At 35.8% G+C, this 23,219-nt stretch overlaps 1 protein-coding gene across 1 annotated transcript in view; it reads left to right on the top strand.

Annotated features, from left to right (window-relative positions):
• LOC121313977 (CUB and sushi domain-containing protein 3-like) overlaps window positions 1-23,219 on the top strand; it is a 217,890-nt gene that overhangs the window by 152,833 nt on the left and 41,838 nt on the right. The window contains exon 5 of the mRNA XM_041246746.1: window positions 10,974-11,181. Coding sequence (XP_041102680.1) covers window positions 10,974-11,181 — 208 coding nt within the window. The remainder of the gene's footprint in view (window positions 1-10,973; window positions 11,182-23,219) is intronic.

Raw genomic sequence — 23,219 nt, forward strand, 5'->3', positions numbered from 1 at the left:
CGTTTTGTTTGTCTCTTTGTTTTGGCTGCCAGTGCCGTGTCCTGTTTTTGTCCTGTTTTATTTTGTAATAATAAACAGCGCAGCAGCTCATCCATTTATAATTTTCATTCTGTACTGTGTGTTTCTTCTGGTCTGATGTCCCCACTACAGCCGTCTTTGTGACACATACCTATAGATTAAGCTACTGGTGATGCTTTGTTTATGTTCACAAAAACTCCCATTTCTAGTTATTTTAGATTTTTATATTCTGTTGCTGCTTTACGATGAGTGTAAATGTGTTGCCAGTATTTCTATATAACTTAAATTGTGACAGTCCCAATGCATGACAATATTGTGAGTGTAATTTTCTGAATAATGGTTAGACATGAAATGCATCACTTTGTTGTTGACTAAGTTGTCACAATGGTTCAATACTTGTTTAACTTGTTTAATTGTGTGGTAGAATATTGAATTACTTCTTGCAAAGCTGCTCCAGAACTGGGGTGTGAAATTATGGCTGTTGCAGTTAAGCTTGAAAAAAGAAAAAAAGTAGAGCTCGACCAATATATCACTTTACAAATAATATTGGTCGATGTTTGGCTTTTCTGCATTATCGATATCGGTAAAATCATCAATTGTATTAGCATTTAAATGTATTGTCTGCAAAATGGAGACCAGCTTTGCACTCCTTGTGGTAAAAAGCAAAACACTATTTTCTTTAACTTAAGATTAAATTGTTTTACATTAGAGAAGGCAAATATATGGAAATACTAAAAATGTAACTAATACATTCTGCATGCAACTAGTCGGTCTCAGCTTAGGTATAAAAATAAAAATAGTAAATACAATGAAGTCTATTCTATTTCGGATACCAATGATTCTATTTTTGACATCAACAATTATATTTTTGATATAAGTAATTTTGTCACACTTTTGATAACAAAAATAGAATTGTTAATATCGAAAATTCCAATTTTTGATATGAACAGTTACATTTTTTTTTTATATTAAAAAAATGCATAATAATTAGATAACGAAATCCGGTTTGTATTTCTTCTCTTATACATACATCATTTGCAAATGCTACTTTTCAGCGAAAATGTTTTCCAAGCAATATATAGGAAATGCAGTAATGTTGGACGAGCAAGACAACTGGAACTGCAGCAAATTGATTTGTCTATTTTAAATTTAAGAAACATTGAAAATATCATGTCTTTAAAAGACTGAAGCTTTGTTGTTTATAGACATTTCTGTTCTGACATCGGAGCTGCCACCATACGGTGTCACCATCTGTCATATTTGGTAAACACCAAGCTAAGTCATAAAATACTGGAACTGCCATGAGAGACAACATGACAGAAAAAAACAACAACTTAACATACGGTATATTATGAATACAGTCTCAAGGAAACCACAGACTATTTTCTGAATTGCACTGTGTGATAGAGTTAGAAAAACAAAAACACTTCCATCAATCAGGCAGGGTACAGCCGTTTTTTATTCAGTTTTCCTCAGTTTTCCGTCAGCTTGAATATCTCTTGCCACAAATTGTGTCTCATCTCTTAATGTTCTAATCTAAGATGTAAGCTACAATATCTTAATAAACTTGAACATTTTATAACAATAGATTTCTGGGAAGAAAAAAAAAAAAGAACCTGTATTACATAATAATCACTTTGCACAATGAAAATGATTGACAGCTCTTTACAGGTTGATGTGAATTTAGTGACCAAACAAAAATGACCAAAAAGTAACAAGTTCAAGCTGGGTTTAAATAAGGAGTGAGAATAAGGTGCTTCATAAGATGGTACATCAATAGCGAAAGCCTCTAGAATAATAGGCACATGTCTGTGTTATTCATCTTTCACCTTTTTTTTGCAAGGAAGGTGTCCAGAACTTTCAGACCATGACAGGACACAGCTTCAATGGGTTGTGACTTGAAACAGGCATGCACCAGCAGAAATAGTGACAGCAGAGTTGAATACTGATGTCTGCATCTTATTTTGACCAAAAATAATTCTACAGGGAGACAAATGCAGTTGAGTTTCAAGGTTGAGTGGCTATTAAGAAACCATCCTTCAACAGAACAAATGTCTTTTTTGGTACAAGAAACAATGATGTGGTCAATTCACGTTTCACTTCTGTGATAGAGTACTTTTATGAGTACAAATAATATAATCTCCAGCATTATGCCGTCAGTTCAGGGTGAAGGGTCCATGATTTGTTGGTTTTGTATGGATCATTATGACAGTAACTTGGCTGACCAGGTCCTGACGCAGGCCCAAACACTTTTTATTTTGGTGTTCCTCCTTGATAAAAAATCTATAGAGCAGCTATTGCTGTGAACTGCTTTGATGGAGATGACAGCGATATATAGCATAAATACAATAAATATTAGAAATGACTTTAACATTTTATAGTTCTTAGGTAAAACTAACAAAAAATACATAAATTCATAAATTCATTATGTGTGTCACGTTATTTATAAACCTCACAATAAATATGGATGACAATGGCTGGAATAGCCTTAATTAATTTATTTATTTAATGACATATGTCAATGAATTATATTTGTAAGGGCCAAAATGACATTGTAGTACTGTTTTCTTTAGCGCTATTTAATCTTTATATATAAACAAAAACAGTTTAAAGATCCAATAAATCTGGTAGTAATTGTACTTTTTTATAGTAAACCATACATACCAACCCTACTGATTTAAATGGTAGGCAACACATTATTACATCCTTTTACCATCAACCGCTTTTCAAAGCTTATCAAACCACTTTATAAAATTATTGAAAAAAAAAAAAAAAAACGTGATGAAAGTCATTAAAACTGGAGCCACAAATTGACATTAAAACCTACTGGTCCACGACAGTCATTGTACAACCCGTAAAATAAAACGTATATGTACATAAATGATTAGATTTAAGGTCGATCATAGCTGGTTTCTGTTCTCAGTACATAGCACAAGACTAGACTCCTCTGTGTCTGCGCAGTTATCAGCCACAGGATAGTCTTGTTTTAACTTACGGTCCATTGTGAAATAAGCAGTTTATAATCAATTTTTGTCAAAGAAGCTTAAGGGTTGTTTATGCTTCCAAATGCAAAAGCCCCAAGCACCATATTGCACATGCACATAAAGCAAAAGCAGAGCAACATCGTAGTACTTATACATATTCAAAGTAATGTCACTGGTGTATTTATAGCCACTTGGATGCACTATTGACGTGTGTTCATGAGTGTGAGAGGTTTGGATGGAAAGTCAGATGATGTTTTTCTCGATTTAAATAGTTTGCATGTATATAAATGGTTTACCTGAGTGTTCTTACTATAAATATCTGAAACACTTTCCTTGGGAATGTAGAGAATTTAAATGAGTCAATCAAGTTGATGGAGTGATATTATTTAAACAAATGTTCTAGTGAAATAGTAGGATGTTGATAATTCAAAATAGATTCAGTACTGTTATGAATATTCTGTTTGTGTACTGTGTATAACACACCTTGATCGCTACATGAACATTAACTGAAATATTTGTAAATTAAAAATCCATCTTCACCCCACACTTTATAAAAGTTATATGACTATTGAATGTAACAATTTATAATTACAGTGTAAATTTTTTGTTCTTTTTTAGCTAGTGTATACAGCGGAATCCCTCTATTATTGCTACCAACTGGTCTTAATAAAGCTGGTGGAAGAGGGAGGTCCAGACTGTTTCCAAAGTTGGAAGGGACTGGCACACTTAGTCCTGAGGATCATCAAGTTAATTAGTTACTTGATAAAAGTGACATCTGGTACTGGAAAAGCAAACATGCCCTTTGGTACGCTGTCACTGAGCACAGTCCTGAAATGCATGGTACAGTTATTCTAGAAACTGGTCAAAGCTAGAAAGGTAATCACTTTAATTATACAGTAAAACCACCCTGGGAAACAAAAGTTGTGCTTTTGGCAATGGAATAAATGGTTTATCATTCCTGTTGTAAAAAACAAAAACCTGTCAATTCTTTTGATTTCTTCCCCCTCAGTTTCTTATTTAATGTATTTGATTGCTAAATAATTGTCCTCATTAGAAGTCCAAGTTGTATCAATAATATCAACAGCTGCTATTGTTTGATAGTTAGCATCTGGTGTCATTAAGTACAACAAAAATTATGTCACAGACAAAAAAAGTCACCTAAATGGAAATCCCTTTTACAGCTACTATTGCTTAAAATACTAAAACCATGCATTCGAAATGTAAGATTTATGCAGAGTAGAAAGTAAAAATCTCGTAGTTTAGAGCTATGCCAGTTGTAGACTCCAGTATCACCCTTCTGAAGAACCTGTATTTGCTATCTCAATCGCTGGACCCCTCACAGCCAAGACGACTGGATTAGTGGCAGTTCTGTGTAGTTTTGTGATGTGTATTGATGTAGGCCTACCACCAGAACTCATTCCACATGAGATCTGCACAGTTGTCAGATATAAATGATTTTCTGCCACTTCAGTCAGAGTTAGATTCTGGCTAAGGTCTCAGATGTGAAACCCTATACATTAATCTACAGAAATCAATTCTTATCAGTTTAAATGTATATATATATATATATATATATATATATATATATATATATATATATATATATATATATATATATATATATATATATATTATTTATTGATTTATTGATGTATTTATTATTTACAAAAATGCAGTATATGAGCATGTGGAAGGGGGAATGATGTAATATTAAATATAAGAACATAAGATTAACCCCTGTAGGATCAAACATTGCCCAGCTCTATTGATTACCTCACTATTTGCATTTAATGAAGTCATTATAATTCAAAGAATTGCTTCTTTGAATTAATAGGATTTGTTGATTTTCACAGCATTGGTAACGCAGTGACTCTACTTTATATTAGGATTCAATGATACTTTAGCACAGGGGCAGCTGAACTCATTGATAGATACCATAGTGGTAAAGTATTCTACCAGTGGCACTGTATAACTATTGCTGTACCTACAATTTATAGTACCATGTTGTACCAGTGCTATCATATCAGGACCACTCAACAATGTGTTCTGTTTTTTTTTTTTTTTATTACTATTGCATGTCACACCCCTTTAAAATCTCACCAAGAGCAATAACATTAATTTTCTGGGTTTCTATAACACATGCCTTGCCCATGTCTGCATTGCATGTTTTGTTTGACCTCTAAGCATTCCACCATGGTATATATTTACAGTCACTTTGTTTTATAGTGCTGTAGAAAGCATTAACCTTTTATTTCAATGCTGGCAGTGCCTAGTATTCAAATGGTTAATGTACTGTATGAAGTTGGGTGCCAGTCATCCTTAATGTTCAATCTACTTTGCACAGAAATATGCTTGGGTGAGCCCTGATTAGTGGTTTGGCACAGAATGTTGCTGGGAGGTGTAATCATTCATATTGTCCTTTACAGTTGTGGTAATCTGAAACACTATTATGCTAGCAGTCTCTGGTATACTTAATTTGCTTTTAGTTGAATATCTCAAAAGCATAAACACACTGACTAATTAAACATAACTAATTTTGTTGTGACAGATCATGTGCATTTTCCTTCAAAATCAGAGACACTTGTTTTCCGCCATTTAATACACAGAGAATAATGCATTGGGTAGTGTGTGATATGAGAAGTGAATGCCAACCCGAGGGGTGGGATGCTACATAAACCCCAAGGGCGAAGATCAAGGGGTTTATCCAAACATCCCAACCCGAGAGTGGGCAGTCAATTCTCATATCACACACACACTACCCAGTGCAGTATTTTTTTAATCTCGGGTGAGAGTTGACAATGACCCGTTTTTCTCTTGACTCATTATTAGTTTTTCTGTTCATTTATATTTCGGTTTTTGCCAGATGGTAGCTAACAGCCTTTTCATAGGGATATCACTTAGGGATGTGTTCGATTGATCTAAATACCACCTTCATTTAAATAATTGAAAGAATTGGAGTTCATGAAAACCACCTGATGTATTTTTGCCAGATTTGGTCCTTTAACATTTTTATTGAATAGAACCATTAAAGTCTATTCTAGGGACATTGCCAAAGGCAAAATCAACCTTTTATTTCCAACCTTAACACCTTCATATCTTTCTTTTAACTGACTGTCAGCTTTCACCTGCTCGTTTTTAAAGACCTCCTCTTGAGGTCAGTCCCGAGTTCAGATAATGTATAACTTGTAATATGCAGTTGCCTCATTGTATGAATCGTTTTTGAAGATAGCTATTATAGTAATCTAAGCTTTTAGCTGTATGGTTATTTTGTTATAAAATACTTAATTTAGTTGAGAAGCTAGCATTTGAATGGTACATTTTCTTATTTTATAAATTGAAACTTTAAAAATGACTTCGCTTTCATTAAGCTTTTTTTGTATAAACATTATAAGCATTGACCCATTGAAAAGGCAATAAAATTAAGTTAAAAAGATTAAGTTATGAATTTATTTTGCTGCTATAGGGAACCGAATGCTTGTTCTAAGACTACAGAGTAAATACTTTTTTCTGTTTAATTTCAACTATTTTCAATGCAGCACATTTAACACATTTAAGGGCATTTCACTTCTGAAAATATACATATACTGGGTCTGCTCAGGGTTATTTATGCAAAGTTTGGTCAACTATCTGAAGAAATCTAACATTGACAGGGAGTCTCCTAACATATCGGTTTTAAGAATGGTGAAAGTAAGTCAGTGGAAAAATTTAAATAAGTCTCACCTTTTTATCATACTATTTTGGTAGTACCTTCCAGATAATTTTGGTTTCTACGTAGATTTCTTTTAGGAAGAGAAATTCTTCTTCCAAAGGAGAAATGTAAATTACCTAATTATATTAAAGTACAGGAGGGTATATTTAAATGTTTCTGTCTTCGTTCCAATTTGACCTTGCATGACTGCCGCTGTCATGCAGCTTTCTTAAACTGGGTTTCCACACGTTCCTACAATAGACTAAACGACTACTACGACTACTACTACCACCACCACTACTGCAGTTCTGGCTGCATTTCTCCCCCACCCTCCTCATATTTGGACACCCTGTTCGTCGCTCCTGCAAAAAGAGAGGCCTCCTCATGAATCTGCTCCTGGCTCTTGCTAAACTAGCAATTTACAAGACCAGGAAGCGTAAGATGAGCGGGGAAGGTCTCTTTGACTGAGGAGCCATGTTCAGGGCCCTCGTCCGTTCTCGGATTCATTTAGAGCACGCGCACACGGAGTCTGCTGGCGACATGGCATCGTTTGTCGACCAGTGGACTCTAGGGGGCGTGCTCTGTACCACCTCCCCTTTTGTTCTAAATATTTAATTTACAGTCCTTTTTTGACAGGTTTCTTTTTATTTAGTTAAAAGCCCATCCCTTTTAGCATCCTCACATTGAGGATGCTAATGAGAATTTTTTTCTCCAGCCGTCATTTGATGACTGGAGATGTCCTGTACGTTGGACGGTCCCATTTAATGGGCTTTAAATAGGACTACTACTACTACCACCACTACTGCAGTTCTGGCTGCATTTCTCCCCCACCCTCCTCATATTTGGACACCCTGTTCGTGGCTCCAGCAAGGAGAGACCTCCTCATGAATCTGCTCCTGGCTCTTGCCAGGAAGCGTAAGATGAGCAGGGAAGGTCTCTTTGACTGCGGGGCCTTGTTCAGGGCCCTCGTCCGTTCCCGGGTTCAGTTGGAGCACGCCCACGCGGAGTCTGCTGGCGACACGGCCGCCCTTGTCGACCAGTGGACTCTAGGGGGCGTGCTCTGTACCACCTCCCCTTTTACAGTTCTTATTTAATTTTCAGTCCTTTTTCTGTTTTTTTTTTCTGTTAATTTAGTTAAATGCCTATTTATTTAGCATCCTCTTTTATGAGGATGCTAATTTGAATTTTTTTCTCCACTCGTCACATTGACGGCTGGAGGTGACGATTGCCTATTAGGCATTTAAATAGGACTACGACCACCACTACTGCAGTTCTGGCTGCATTTCTCCCCCACCCTCCTCATATTCGGACACCCTGTTCGTGGCTCCAGCGAGAAGAGAGACCTCCTCGTGAATCTGCTCCTGGCTTTTGCTAAACTGGCAATTTACAAGACCAGGAAGCGCAAGATGATCGGGGAAGGTCTCTTTGACTGCGGGGCCATGTTCAGGACCCTCGTCCGATCCAAGGTTCAGTTAGAGCACGCCCATGCGGAGTCTGCTGGCGACATGGCCACCTTTGTCGACCAGTGGGCTCTAGGGGGCGTGCTCTGTACCACCTCCCCTTTTGTTTTGCACATTTAATTTACAGTCCTTTTTTCCTGTTTTTTTGTTAGAATTAGTTAAGGTTCATCTTTTTTAGCACCCCCAAGGGTGCTAATTTGAATTTTTTTCCAGCTGTCTTTGGACAGCTGGTGTAGTCCAGGCATACGGACCTTAAATAGGACTACTACTACTACAACTACTACTACTACTACTACTAATAATAATAATAATAATAATAAATACCTGAGTCCGAATTCTGCAGGGATGGCACGGCTATCGCCACCCGGGCATTTTTGTAACTTGATAGAACTTAATTCTGTAAGTCTTGCAGCAAGCTGATATTAAGCCCCGTACTTGTCTTTTTGAACAAATTCGTGGAACCAACAGTATTTCTTTACTTTTTCATGTTTTCATTCTTCTAGAACAAATCTCAATGCGGTCGGTAGCTTGCAGCAATAATACAATAGACAACTGAGACAAATTCTCAGCTATGCTAATTTAAAACATTTTGGGGTGCAAACGTGACCTTTTCTGCCCTTGGTAGGTACCCATGATAGGTGCTACTTAAGGCTAGTGTATAGTGAATTTCTTCTTATTGCTAAGAGGCAGAAAAGTCTAGACTTAAAGCAGTAAGCTACCCGATGACCAAACATGAAGATAACAAAAGTGTAAAGGATGAAAAAATATACATTTGCAAAGTGCTTCTTTATTTATTCATTAATTGCAAAGGGCTGTATTTTTAAATGTGCAGTAGCTTCAGGTTTTTTTTTTATTTTTATAACCTTGCTTATTAAACAACTAAACTATAAATCACTATAATGTTATGAGTCAAAGGGCAATAATTTGAAATGTTCCATAAATGGTGTCACATAAAAAAAAAAAAAAAAATTATACTGAATGAAGAGGTCTATAATCCCCTTGTGCTGTATGCTTATTTTATCCTATTTGGTAAAAGAAGCTTGCTAGGGCTTTCAGTTGTTAATAAATAATTGCTTGGTATGGCCTTTAGTTATAGTAGCTTTTTAGCTTGAAATGGCAGTTGACCCACCCTTTTAAGTTGTACCATATTTTGGCCGCACACTTCCTATAGTGTGAGGAATCTGTGTGTTATGTGTGTACTACGTCACATTCTCACAACAATGGAGAGATCATTTGGTATTTCTAAACTGCATGGAAACCCGGCCAATGTGTAGCTTCAGATTGTTTTGAAAATGATTCCATGCACATTGGATCTGACAGTTTTCAATTACAAAGTGTATTCATTAACCCAACTTTAGTTTTGATCCCAAAATACTTTACACTATTTACTTTATTTGTTTACCATCCAGTTGATTTGCGTTGTCCTTTCACCTTTTCCCGTTTTCTTTAACCAATCCCTCACACTACCCTCCATTTTTGCACGATTCCATGTGATCTAAAATCAGCATTGATGTGCTCCTTGCCCTTTCTATACTGGAGATCAAAATAGTATGGCTGTAAAGACAAGAACCAACGGGTCACCCTCACATTCCCGTTTTTGTTCCGGTACATCCATTTTAAAGGCACATGGTCCGTCACTAAGGTAAACTTCCTACCCCATAGGTAATAATGAGGGGTTTCTATTGCCCACTTAATGGCCATACACTCTTTCTCTACATTGGCATATTTGACTTCCCTAGGCAACAACTTCCTGCTTAAAAACAGGACTGGATTCTCCTCCCCATTCCTTTCCTGTGACAATACCGCCCCCCCCAAACCTACAGCTGAAGCATCACTCTCCAAAATGATAGGTTCTTTAAAATCTGGGCTGACCAACACTAGCTCATTACAAGTGGCTGTTTTAAAATCCTTAAATGCCTTGTCCGCTTCTGTGCTTCAGACAATTTTAGCCCCAGAAATGCCCTTAGCTGTTTTTTATTTGCTGGTTGCTCACAGGCTTGAATTGCATGTATCTTTATGTCTTGGGGTTTTATTTCCCCATTCCCCAATACAAACACCAGATACTTGGTCTCAGGCAGGGCAAACGTCAAGATACTAATCCGCAAAATATGTAACACTGCCCTCACCTGGCGTAAATGGGATTCCCACTCTTCACTTAAAATCACCACATCATGCAGATATGCAGCGGTATATTGCTGATGTGGATGAATGACTTGCATCAAGATTTCAGTTTGTAACACAACTATATATACACACACACACACACACACACACACACACACACACACACACACACACTGTATAGTCTACTGTGTGTCTGCATGCTTGTATATTGAATTAGTCATTTAAGAGATTATATGTAATACTTTGAGGAATGCAGCTGGAACATGTATTAAAAATATTGTGTTGGAATTACATATTGAAAAGATGATAATGATGAACATGCTGTAACAGCAACACATATCATATTGCATTGAAGGCATCTGTGCACCATTGAAAATAAAATGTCTGAGTACATTTTCTCACAATGAATGTTAGTCTAATAAAACGTAACAGAACATATTCCATCTACAGTCTGCATCTGTTTAAAATGTTTTCCTCATACTCAAACAAGTGAAGATTAAGCTGTTTTAATATGTTTCAGTAATTATAGCCACATTGAAAAGGGCTAAAAATAAGTCATGCTTCCAAATTCACAAACAAGTTTGCCATTAAATAACTAAATTGAATCAGACTTGAATCAGCTGTTATTCTTCTATTAAAGTTTACATATATCAAGTTCTGAAGAAAGATACCTAACAGAAGTCTTTCTGTATTTGACAGCTGAGAACACATGTGGTGGTACCCTAAGAGGTTCCAGTGGGATCATTTCAAGCCCCAATTTCCCCAGTGAATATTACAATAGTGCGGACTGTACATGGACCATTCTTGCAGACCCAGGAGACACCATCTCCATCATTTTTACAGACTTCCAGATGGAAGAGAAATACGACTACTTGGAAGTGGAAGGATCTGAACCTCCTACAATATGGTGAGTCAATTCTTCAAAAAAAACTTTTGTATATTAAAACTAGTTATTATGAAGCTGTTATTAGCAGGCAGTACAACCTTTTTGAACACATGTAATGATTACTATTCATTAACACTGATTATAAGTAACTGGTAACTTTTATAGTATTTATTTACCGAAAGTATCTAAACATCACATCAGTCTACAAATGTCATATATATATATATATATATATATATATATATATATATATATATATATATATATATATATATACACACACACAGCTCTGGAAAAAATTAAGAGACCACTGCAAAATTATCAGTTTCTCTGGTTTTACTATTTATAGGTATGTGTTTGGGTAAAATTAACATTTTTGTTTTATTCTATAAACTACTGACAACATTTCCCCCAAATTCCAAATAAAAATATTGTCATTTAGAGCATGTTTTCTTGCAGTGTTGTCAGACCTCGAATAATGCAAAGATAATAAGTTCATATTCATTTTTAAACAACACAATACTAATGTTTTAACTTAGGAAGTGTTCAGAGATCAATATTTGGTGGAATAACCCTGATTTTCAATAACAGCTTTCATGCGTCTTGGCATGCTCTCCACCAGTCTTTCACATTGATGTTGGGTGACTTTATGCCACTCCTGGCGCAAAAATTCAAGTAGCTCAGCTTTGTTTGATGGCTTATGACCATCCATCTTCCTCTTGATCACATTCCAGAGGTTTTCAGTGGGGTTCAGGTCTGGAGATTGGGCTGGCCATGACAGGGTCTTGATCTGGTGGTCCTCCATCCACACCTTGATTGACCTGGCTGTGTGGCATGGAGCATTGACCTGCTGGAAAAACCAATCCTCAGAGTTGGGGAACATTGTCAGAGCAGAAGGAAGCAAGTTTTCTTCCAGGACAACCTTGTACTTGGCTTGATTCATGCGTCCTTCACAAAGACAAATCTGCCCGATTCCAGCCTTGCAGAAGCACCCCCAGATCATCACCGATCCTCCACCACATTTCACGGTGGGTGCGAGACACTGTGGCTTATAGGCCTCTCCAGGTCTCCGTCTAACCATTAGACGACGAGGTGTTGGGCAAAGCTGAAAATTTGACTCATCTGGGGGTGCTTCAGCAGGATATCATGCAGTTATCATTCTTGTCACTGGTCATTTATATATGTTAAATAAAATGTGTGTCTCAGGTCTATTCTCTGGCTTTAAGGATGCACATAATTTAAAATTCAATCCATGCTACAACAGCATTGCTGATCTTTCTGCCTCACAGAAGATGATGCTTCTGTTTGCATACAGCACATGCTCTCCCTGTAGCTCAGTCTGGCCTTTCTTGTTAAATGTATTCCACAATGATGCTGCAATCACAACTAAGATTTGCGATTCTGAGATTCTGAAGCCTTCATAATAACAAATTCTAGCTTATAATAAAAAAGCACACCATGTACAGTAGGATGTACAGGAATATTAATATGTATTTTTCAATGAAAAAAGCAATCACTTTAGAGCACGGTGAGAGAGAGGCCTATTGAATTGATATACAGCTTTTTATATGTATCAAGACAGAAACTATCAAAGAAACTCAGAACTGATTGATGTTTGATTTGTCCTCTCAGTCCTCTCTATTTTACTATCAAACTTGGCATAATTCATGAAAAAAACTTTGAAACGCTTGTTTAATTTCATTATATTGTAATGGCGCGATAGTGCAGTTATAGGTAAGAGATGTGACAGAGCCTAGTTTGAGGGGTATGTTTTCACGACTGTTTCAAAATGGATTGGGATGGCATTTCATATGCTCTGTGTCAATATGACTGATCATTATGTTGCCCAAGTTTGAAAAGCCGTGCAGTAGTTTTTAGTTACAGAAATGCGAAAAAATTCATTTTGACAAATTAGTCAGATATTTTTTTGCACTAAAATAACTGAAAAATGGCTGCGTGTTTAAACACCATATCTGGCAGTTGGATAGTACTCATTCACTAGGAGGGCCTTTTCTTGCATGTTTCTGTACGTGTTGAAATCCCTAGTTATCAGAGTTATATGTGGGAGATACTGTTGTTCATGATTATTAGGCTATTATCTTGTTCATATAATGAAATGGTTGAATTGATTGTATGGAAATGTGCCACTCTCCTCTTAATGACACCGTTTGAATCGATGTATATTTTTAAACAAGGTATAACTATAAATGTAAATACATTAATGAATATATTCATGTTGTTAATACTTAGTCAAATAGCTTGCCTAATATAAACGTAGCAAAAGTATTCATGTTTTAAAAAATGGTAAAAAAAAATGTAATAGCGTAATAATAATAGTTTGTTTTATGTATGAGAAGTCTATGTATATTTGTATAAGGTATCTAAAATGTGGTCTGACTTGGGAATGTTTGTTATAATAGATTTTTTCTTATACAAAAAATAAGAGTTGCAAATAAAAAAATACATAGTATACCAAAAACTTCCTTTAAGATATACAGAGAGGACTACAGTCTAAATAGTGGGATCTATTTTCCATTGCATATAAATATCATGTTTTAAAATCAGCCTTCCAGTGAAAAAAGAATGGGCATTAAACACAAGAAACTACATTATACTTGACGGTAAGATTTGACAATTCCGAAAAAGATTGGAAATTGCCACTGCGCCCTTAACCTGACCCATGTTCTGACAAGGTTTTCCAGCACACACTGCTTACTGGTACAGTAGGTGGGATCACTTCAGACAACATGTGTAGCCCCCAGTAGAAGAGTCACTGTCATAAATGGATAAGAAAGACCTATAAATTTCACGGATTGATTGGTTGGAAAATGCTTGTGTAACATTATTTGTCTCCTTTCAATTATCTCATTACTACAGAACCTCAAAAGGAACATGGTATAAATTAAGAGGCTACTATCTCATGCACACGACTTTCTATCTTGTAAGTCATGCACACGAGATATTATAGTAAGTCATGCGCACAAGATATTGTAGTAAGTCATGAGATAGTAGCCTCCCATGTTAATTTTACACCACGTACTTTACAGGTTCCATACATTACTATGCCACACATGCATCACCTTTCTATTCCAGTATATCATATACATGTTTTTATGTACTTCATAAACAAAACCAAAATCCCCCCAAAAACAAAGAAAAAAGCTTAAATGGTTATGACAGTTGTAAATATTTGTATACTTCGGAAAGTACATAATAAATAACAGATCTCACTCCAGATGTGTTACTATTCCAACTATTCTAATTAAAGACACAACTTGTAATGCTAATTAAAGGTGTCTTTATTTTTGGATAAATACCTTAATATGTATTGCCCAGCTGCATTGGTACCCATGGCCAGCAATCAAAATGACATACTTTTATGTTGTTGGCAAAATAATATGGAATTCAATGTGCATTATTGATATTAACAAATTTAAAGTCAGGAATATATGCCAGACTAGTTAACAGATCAAAGTTAGGTTTGGGAATCAAATGTAACTAAGTAGTGTCATTTTCTATTGTTAATATTGAATTTATATGAAGAAAAGATCACTTCATCATGCATGCCACACTTATCCATATTAAATACTAATTAGGACTGTGATTTTTGAACAGTCACATATTTTAAAGTGTACTTGGAAATTGAAGAATGTTGTACAGTACAATGCTGTCTCTTTAGTGACTTAATGTGACTGTGGCAAGGCTGAGGCGCTTGAGAAATGCTTGTTTTGTGTTTGTTTATTATAAATAGTATTAAATAGTATTATTTAATAATTAATAATTCAGTATAATTATTAGAGAGCTGGACGCTCTGTCTGGGACATCGTACCTGCTGTGTTTGGTTGCGGGAAAAGCAGTTGGTGATTGGCCAGTTGAGGATCCCTAACCAGCAGATGAGTGTGTCCCGGTGGAGCTTCTCATGATAGAAATGCTCAACTGACACATCCTGGGACTGCTGCAATGCCATCAGTTAAACTTTTGTATCAGTCAATCGTAATTGTTCATATAGACCGTTTCATGATTAATTGCTCCAAAGCACTTTATATGATACAAATATTGATACATGTTAAGAGACCGCAGTAAGCAACACAAATGAACAATAAAATGAAAACAGTTATAACACGGTAGGGTTGTGGCTCCCATTTGCTCCATAGTGCCATTACAGTAGTCCTTTTATACTCGTTATACAGTGGAACACAAATAGCACGGTCTTGAAACTGACTTCCCACTATAGCGTTATAAAGGGTGAGCACTGTATGTGTATATATATATATATATATATATATATATATATATATATATATATATATATATATATATAGTTTATGATGTATAAGCTGGCCTGTAAGACATGTTTTTAGTGTAGTTTTAAAAGCAACAACAGTTGGTGCTTGCCCTACAGATCTTGACAGTTCATTCCATGGTTTTGAGCATTTAGGAACATGTGGGGTTAGAAGATCATTTAAATAAGATGGAGCAAGGTCATTTAAAGCTTTATAAGCTAAAAGCAGGGCCTTCAAATCAATTCTAAACCTTACAACAATCCAATGTAAAGCAATATAAAAAAACAGTGTTAAATTGAGAATTGTGGGGGAGAGGGGCAAAATTAATTATTCTGCATTCCATCAATGTTCCCTCCTATTTGTAAAGAATAACTATTACCAGGGTTATCTTTACAATATTTATTTTAGTTAATATTTATTAATCTCAGTAAATCAAAATTACTAAATTCATTTTGAAGAAACAATACTAAAATGAATGAATTATAAATTGTACTAATTAACCAATATATACAGGGGCATGCGCAGGAATATACATTTGAGCGCTACTGGGGGGACACATTAAACAATATGTGTATATGTGTTAATATGGTTATATAAATAGCATTACACTCACTTGCCATTTCAATTAAAGTCCAGACACCGTGAAGATTTTTAACAATAAAACATCTTTCTGCAGTTGCAACTGTAACAGGTAGCGTGGCCAAAAGCAACAGTAGGTTGAATGCATCAGGATACAGAAGTCCCAGGTCATGTTCTTTACAGACCTTCATGAGTTCTGGAACAGCCATTGCATTGTCCAATTCCCGAGCGTTAAAATAGGCGCAATGTGGTGTGCAAATAAATTACTGCATTTCAGGAACTCTGCATTGAAATTCTTGAGCTTCATAAGTGTTTTCCCTTTAGTATATTAACAGTCCACGTTTTCAGTTTTCAAGATAGGACGCGGCTTGGAATATTTCTCTACTTTTCTGATTAAATTGTCTGGTGATCTCACTTATTGCACCATTAAGCTCAGGGGGAAAAAAAAAAAAAAACTATTGACTTTATATTTCTCTTGCAAAGGTTTAAAAAAAATGCAGATTTGTTTCATTAGCACGATTTTCAGCTTTTAAAAAGTACTAATAGAACTAACTTTTTGTCCATTGTTAGGCTGCGCAGAACTTTTAAACAGCTCTCTATGACACTTACTGCACTGGCTAAATCAATGTCTCCCTCTGCAAAAAAAGTGCAAGTATAAAATAGCATAATTTAAAAAAATTTGCTGTTTTTCCACTAATTGTACAACTCCAGCTGGACTCAAACATTAAGTGGACACGAATACACTTATGTCCTTAACTGCAAGTTATGAGGAAATACGTTAGTTTGTGAGTGTTGGTGTGTAAAACACATTGCCCTAAAACATTATTTGTTTATTTCTAAGATATATGTGCCCACACTATAGACAACATTTGAAATTACCTTGGGGCAATATGTTCATCATATAGGAATAACACCTTTAATTACACACTGTAGATACATTTATCATACTTGACTAGAAATAAGTAATTTGCATTGCTCCAAACTTGTATGTATTTTTTCCAAGAGACATTTGTTTATGCAGTATAAAAATTATCAATTGTGGTGGGGCAAGACGCTCTTCACAGCCTTAATTAAAAAGCGGTTTATTGCTGTAACAGGGTGTTCTGTTACTGTGTGGGTATTCACTGAGAGACACAGAGGGTTTGAAGTTGAAAAAGCTGCTCAGTCATCCAGGTTTTGTTTATAGACAGGCAGTTGCAATAATTGGTGGCCGCTACTAGGGTATCAGCAATGATACCCCCAGTGCGGAAGGACATACACACAAGTGTACATAGTAAAAAAACATCAAACTAAACACAGTGGGTAAAACAGCTAAAAACAAAAGTTTACCTTCAAGTGGCTCAGCACTGTTCCCACTAAAAGGGAGGTCCCCCTAAACTAATCCCTATCCTGAATTAAATTCTGGTTAACACACACAGTAATCACAAGTGTTTGTTTGTTTGTTACTTTGTTTGTTCACCCTGCTTCGTACATGCAGTCATGAGGCTTCCCAGCCAATTCACTTCCATCTTGCTGACAAAGAACATCAAAATAGAGTACCCAGAACAAAGGACTGGCTTTCCAGCCCCTTTTTAAAGACAAGTGACTGGCGTTAATTGATAATCAATTACTCAATTCACATCTGGCCACCTGCTGCACACTGGGTTTCACTTTGGCAGGGAGAGAAGTCTAACCTCCCAGCCCTGCAATATCCAGCATAAATTTATTTTCCCCAAACTTTCAAATTCTACAAATTAAACACATTTTTTATTTAAAAAACCAAACAAAAACCACTGTATACATGGGCAGGCCTCAGCCCTGCCACAGTTGCCTAAAGGGAAATGTAGATTCATATTGATCAATCCCATGTAAAACATTCTTAACCCAAACTAGATTCTTTTTCAAACAGATTCTTTAATATCGGTGGGAAAATGAATGTATGTGTTCCAACTGTTCAGGTTTTTCCCCAGACCCAGCTCGGAGTGTAGGTCTAGGACATTTTTAGTTTCTATTTTTTTCTCACATGGTCCTAGGACTCTTCCTTACGACATTGATAAATTGGAAGATAAAATGAAAAGGTTTCTCATCAAGGCCATCGAAAAGAAAGATTAAAAACCTTCAATACTGCAAATTGTAATTCCTTCCTACTCTCTGTTAAAATGTTTTTAAACCCAATGCATGCTGACAGCTTTGAAATCCAGATTTAATGCTGACATAACTGTTGACTTTACTTGACTGGCTGTTATTGATTATGAGCTCATTGCACTCCTGCTGTGCATCTCCAGATAACTGACAAGTGTCAGGGCAATTATAGCTTGGCATGATTAAGAAATTGTGCATGAAATATTTTTACACAGCAATGCAGTTATTGTTGAACACATCATCTCATACACAATAGGTTTTGCAGGATAAAAATGTAACATGATGCGGCATGATTGATAATGGAGAACAGTATATGGTAGGGATGGGCATTTCTGTTTAATTTAATAATCGGTCACACAGAATTTACTAAACGATTAAACAATTACAATATTATACTTTACATCAACATACCACTGGCTAAAAATAATGCTTACATAATATCAAAATGGACATAATACATAACAAACTAAATAACAGTTGTGGTACTATTTGAGAATGCTTCAATATGTAGCTATTTTTATTAACAGTGTAATACAAGTACAGTATGCATAAAACCCAACTAAGCAATTAAAGGCAACATAATGATGTACAAATTATAATGAATCAATAAGTGATGTCTTCATTGGACAACTATAAAATCATTTTACATAAAGTAACATATCATTAGATATAGTACATACTTTCCGGTCCTGTTATATGCTATGCTGCATGAAGCCTTATAAATAATGTAGTACAGAGTAGATGTTAAATGAATGGATGTCATTAATTAAAACTTAAACATGTATTTTTTGTATGTTTGTTTTTATTTAACCTTGTCCTTCAACAGTGCCGATAGTCAATATATCTTTAACGATATAATTCTGTACCGTTAAAGCTGAGACAAGATTCTTTGGCCGACCAAAGCCACTTTGTGTGCACCCTTTCTTGGGTTAACACTCACGGTGCAAAAAAAATACTGTCGGATTAAGTTGCTTTAAATGCTTTTTGGAATGCTATTTTGTACATTGTCAAATACTGCATTACAGTGCTTTGTTTTGTAATAATGTTCACTGATTTTCTTTGTATAGTATATTTGCGGTACTGTAAGTTCCCTTTCAAATACGAAATGTAACCATTACCTAATGGGTGTTTACCTCCTAAAAACCCCGAAACCTGAATAGATATACCAAAGCTGAGCACTTGTGTTTGTGACGCAGTCATGCCCGCCCCCCAAGGACATAATATATCAGAATCATTTAGACCGGTGCGCTTCCTGCCAGGGGCCAGAGTATGCCAAAGAGGCACTCACTGACCGCAGTTTCTGCAAGTTTTGCCCCCTGGGCAGTGGACCTCCTTTCAAGGGGAGCTCCCAGCGTCTGAGAATGTGGCGAATCTCATTTGGGAGAGGTTCGGGAGAGCAGAGATATATCTCTTTGCCTCCCAGGAATTGACCCACTGTCCCCTCTGGTTCTCCATAACAGGCCTTGGCACACTTATGACTGAGGCAACTGTTGAGGCAACTGTTAAATGCCTTCCCACCAATATGTAATACTTTAAAGGATTGTACAAGGTAAACGTCAATTTAAGATGCATCAAGTAGCAAACTCATCACAGGCTACCTAAAGGGATTCATCTTCAGATTAGCTAAGAAGGTTTTTCATCAAGTAGCTGACAGACCACAACAGTCTATAAACATCAAGTACAGTATCAAGTATTAATGAACGTATTCAATAATAATTATTTAATGTTTGTTGTATATAATGTCAAGTAGTATGGATTAAATTAATAAAAATATGATTGCACATACCGGATAACTTTTTTTCTCTTTACATAAATACTAGACAATGCTGTCTAAAAAATAAACCTGTTGACACCTGTTTATAGGTGTCATATGAATCTTTTGCAGTAAAGATTCCCATTGGCACCTTTTCTCGTTCGCATTCATGACATTTGGTATATTCTGTCCATGAATGTATGTTTTTTTTTTTTTTTTTTTTTTTTTTTAATGAAAAGAGAATCAACGTCATTCATGACTTTTCAATGATTTTTTTTTCTCCTTTTGCAAAATGCTTTTTTTTTTTTTTTTTTATACCTGATACAGAGTTCTGTAAGTGAATATAATTGAAATGTTGTCCCATTATGCAAGTTCATAATATCAGGTTTTCTGACCTAGATATTAAATACAATATAGTTTGAAACCAGATGTGTCTTCTCTTATATTAAGATTCAGTGTTTTTTGGGTGTTTATAACTTAAGCTCTTCCATGTAGTTTATAACTAATAAATGTTTATAAAACCCATAAATGAGCATCTGACAAGTATTTATTGTATTACTTATATCTATATTCACAAACCTTTTACTTCAAAGTGTCAATACCAGCCGCATTTTTTTTCTGAAACAAGAAAAGCACCATTCAATAACAAAACTACAAGAATTGTTTATTTGTGTTTTAAGAGTAGCGACTAGCGAATATCATTTTGTTTTGTTGTTCACAATTGCTGTTGTTTCTTAATTAGCAGTAGGTGCCCTGACACACATTGTAATTCCTTTTTCCCAGTGATTGGAACAGTAATTATTCTTTCATGTGTTATATATTGAGTGTAATCTTTGATAGTGACAAGCAGTATTTAGTAAATCATGTGTTGTCAATAGTTTTAGTACACTTTTAGCAAACTGAGTATTTCACAATTAAATATTGTACTGCTTTAATTGAATGACCTTCCACTTGTGGGACCTGTGTTTTGCCCAAAATATAAAATGTGTAAAACAACATTGGTTACAAGAACAAGTAATGATTTTAATTGGGATGTCTGTTCTTAGCTTTCATCATTTTGTAGTTTCTCAGACAAGTTTTAGCTTAAAACCAATACAACTGTAAGGCTAGTTATGGTTTCTTAAAATATTGTATTCCATATGTGACAGAGCAGAGGTCCTGCACACTGAGAAATTGGGGTTTTGTGGTTGCTTTTACAGTCACATGGTGACATGTTTACTTGCTTTATTGCTTTATGGATTAATTTTAGTGTGGAATGTGACCAGGTGGTAATTGGATGATTGATTGTCACTTACCCCTCGCCACACCCTATATAAACTAGCTCTACAATGTTTGTAGGGTGGGCTGTCTGTCTACCTCTGTGTGAGGCCTGGAGGAAGCTTGTGGGGAAAAGATCTGTGGCAAAGGTATTGCTATGCTTGGTTATTAACTTAGCTAGCTTAGCTAGTGTTCCTAAGTGGACTTAGGTTTCGATTTATTCTGTTTTGTAAATGAATAAATGTATAGACACTGTGAATACTTACGAAACTGCCCAGTCCCTGACCACCTTCCGGCGCCTAATCAAAACACACCTCTTCAGACAACACCTGTAAAACTCAATTCTTCCCTTCTGGACTATAAAGCACTCTGCCTTTAATGCACTTTAACTTGAACTTGTATGCTCCCTATTTTACTGTATTTAATCCTGCAATTAACCCAAGCTGTAGTATTTTATATTTCACTTGCACTCCTATCCAACCCTGATGTAACTATCAACACTGTTATCTGCTCTTGAACTGCTTAGATATCAAATTGCACTGTGTTTAGTATTTGCTCTAATTAGGGCTGAAGTCATTGTATTTTGTATCTTGCTCTTAATTGTACTTTAATTATTTATGTATTTTTTGTGTACAACTGTAAGTCGCCCTTGGAAAGGGCTTCTGCTAAAAAATAAATACAGATAATAATAATAATAATAATAATAATAATAATAATAATAATAATAATAATAATAATGACCTCCCTGGCACTGCAACCTCCGCCACTGGGGATTCAAGTTCAGCATCGGCTTCCCTCAAACCCTGTAATCTTTCCTCTAAGTTCAACATCACATCCATTATGGAGAGCTGTGGCATGTAAAACACAACCACCCAGGATGATATTGCTGACCTTCTGAGGAGTAAACTGTACATAAGAACATAAAAAAAGTTTACAAATGAGAGGAGGCCATTTGGCCCATCTTGCACGTTTGCTTGTTAGTAGCTTATTGATACCAGAATCTCATCAAACAGCTTCTTGAAAGATCCTAGGGTGTCAGCTTCAACAACATTACTGGGGAGTTGGTTCCAGACCCTCACAATTCTTTGTGTAAAAAAGTTCCTCCTATTTTCTGTTCTGGGTCGACATTGTCAACACTTTTTAGAAGTTTGAACGTTCAGGTTGCTGCGTAGTCATGAATAGATTCAATTATTTTAGCCTGTCTGCATATGACAAGCCTTTTAAACCCTGAATAATTATTGTTGCTCGTCTTTGCACTCTTTCTAGAGTAGCAATGTCTTTTTTATAGCGAGGTGATCAGAACTGAGCACAATATTCTAGATAAGGTCTTACTAATGCATTATACAGTTTTAACATTACTTCCCTTGATTTAAATTCTACACTTTTCACAGTATATCTAAGCATTTTGTTGGTCTTTTTATAGCTCTCTGGAAATCTAAATAAACCATGTCATATGCTTTACAATTATCCATTGTCGATGTTGCATCCTCAAAAAAATCAAGCAGGTTAGTTAGACACGATCTCCCTTTCCTAAAACCATGCTGACTGACCCCCAGAATTCTGCTGCCATGTAGGTAATTCTCCATTTTGGGTCTTATTATAGCTTCCATAAGTTTACATATAGTAGAAATCAGGCTTATTGGTCTGTAGTTACCTGGATCAGTTTTGTTTCCCTTTTTGTGAATTACTTTTACAATTTTCCAGTCTGTCGGTGCAGCACCTGTCTCAAGAGACTGTTGCATGATTGTGGTTAGTGGTTTGTAAATAACTTTTTTTAATTTCTCTGAGTACTATTAGGAGGATCTCATCTGTTCCAGGGGATTTGTTTATTTTAAGAGCTCCTAGTGCCTTTAACACTTCTGCCTCAGTTATGCTAAAGTTATTTAAAACTGGATAGGAACAGGTTGACATGTGGAGCATGGTGTCTGTATCCTCCTTTGTAAAAACTTGTGAAAAGTAATCATTTAACACTTTGTGGTCCTATGTCGGGCCAGGTCCGACATTACAATTTTCCCTTTCCAGTCCGATGTCGGACCCTGTCTGACATCATCAAAAAGACGTAGAGC

This window comes from Polyodon spathula, chromosome 4 (assembly GCF_017654505.1).
Source record: "Polyodon spathula isolate WHYD16114869_AA chromosome 4, ASM1765450v1, whole genome shotgun sequence".
NCBI lineage: Eukaryota > Metazoa > Chordata > Actinopteri > Acipenseriformes > Polyodontidae > Polyodon > Polyodon spathula.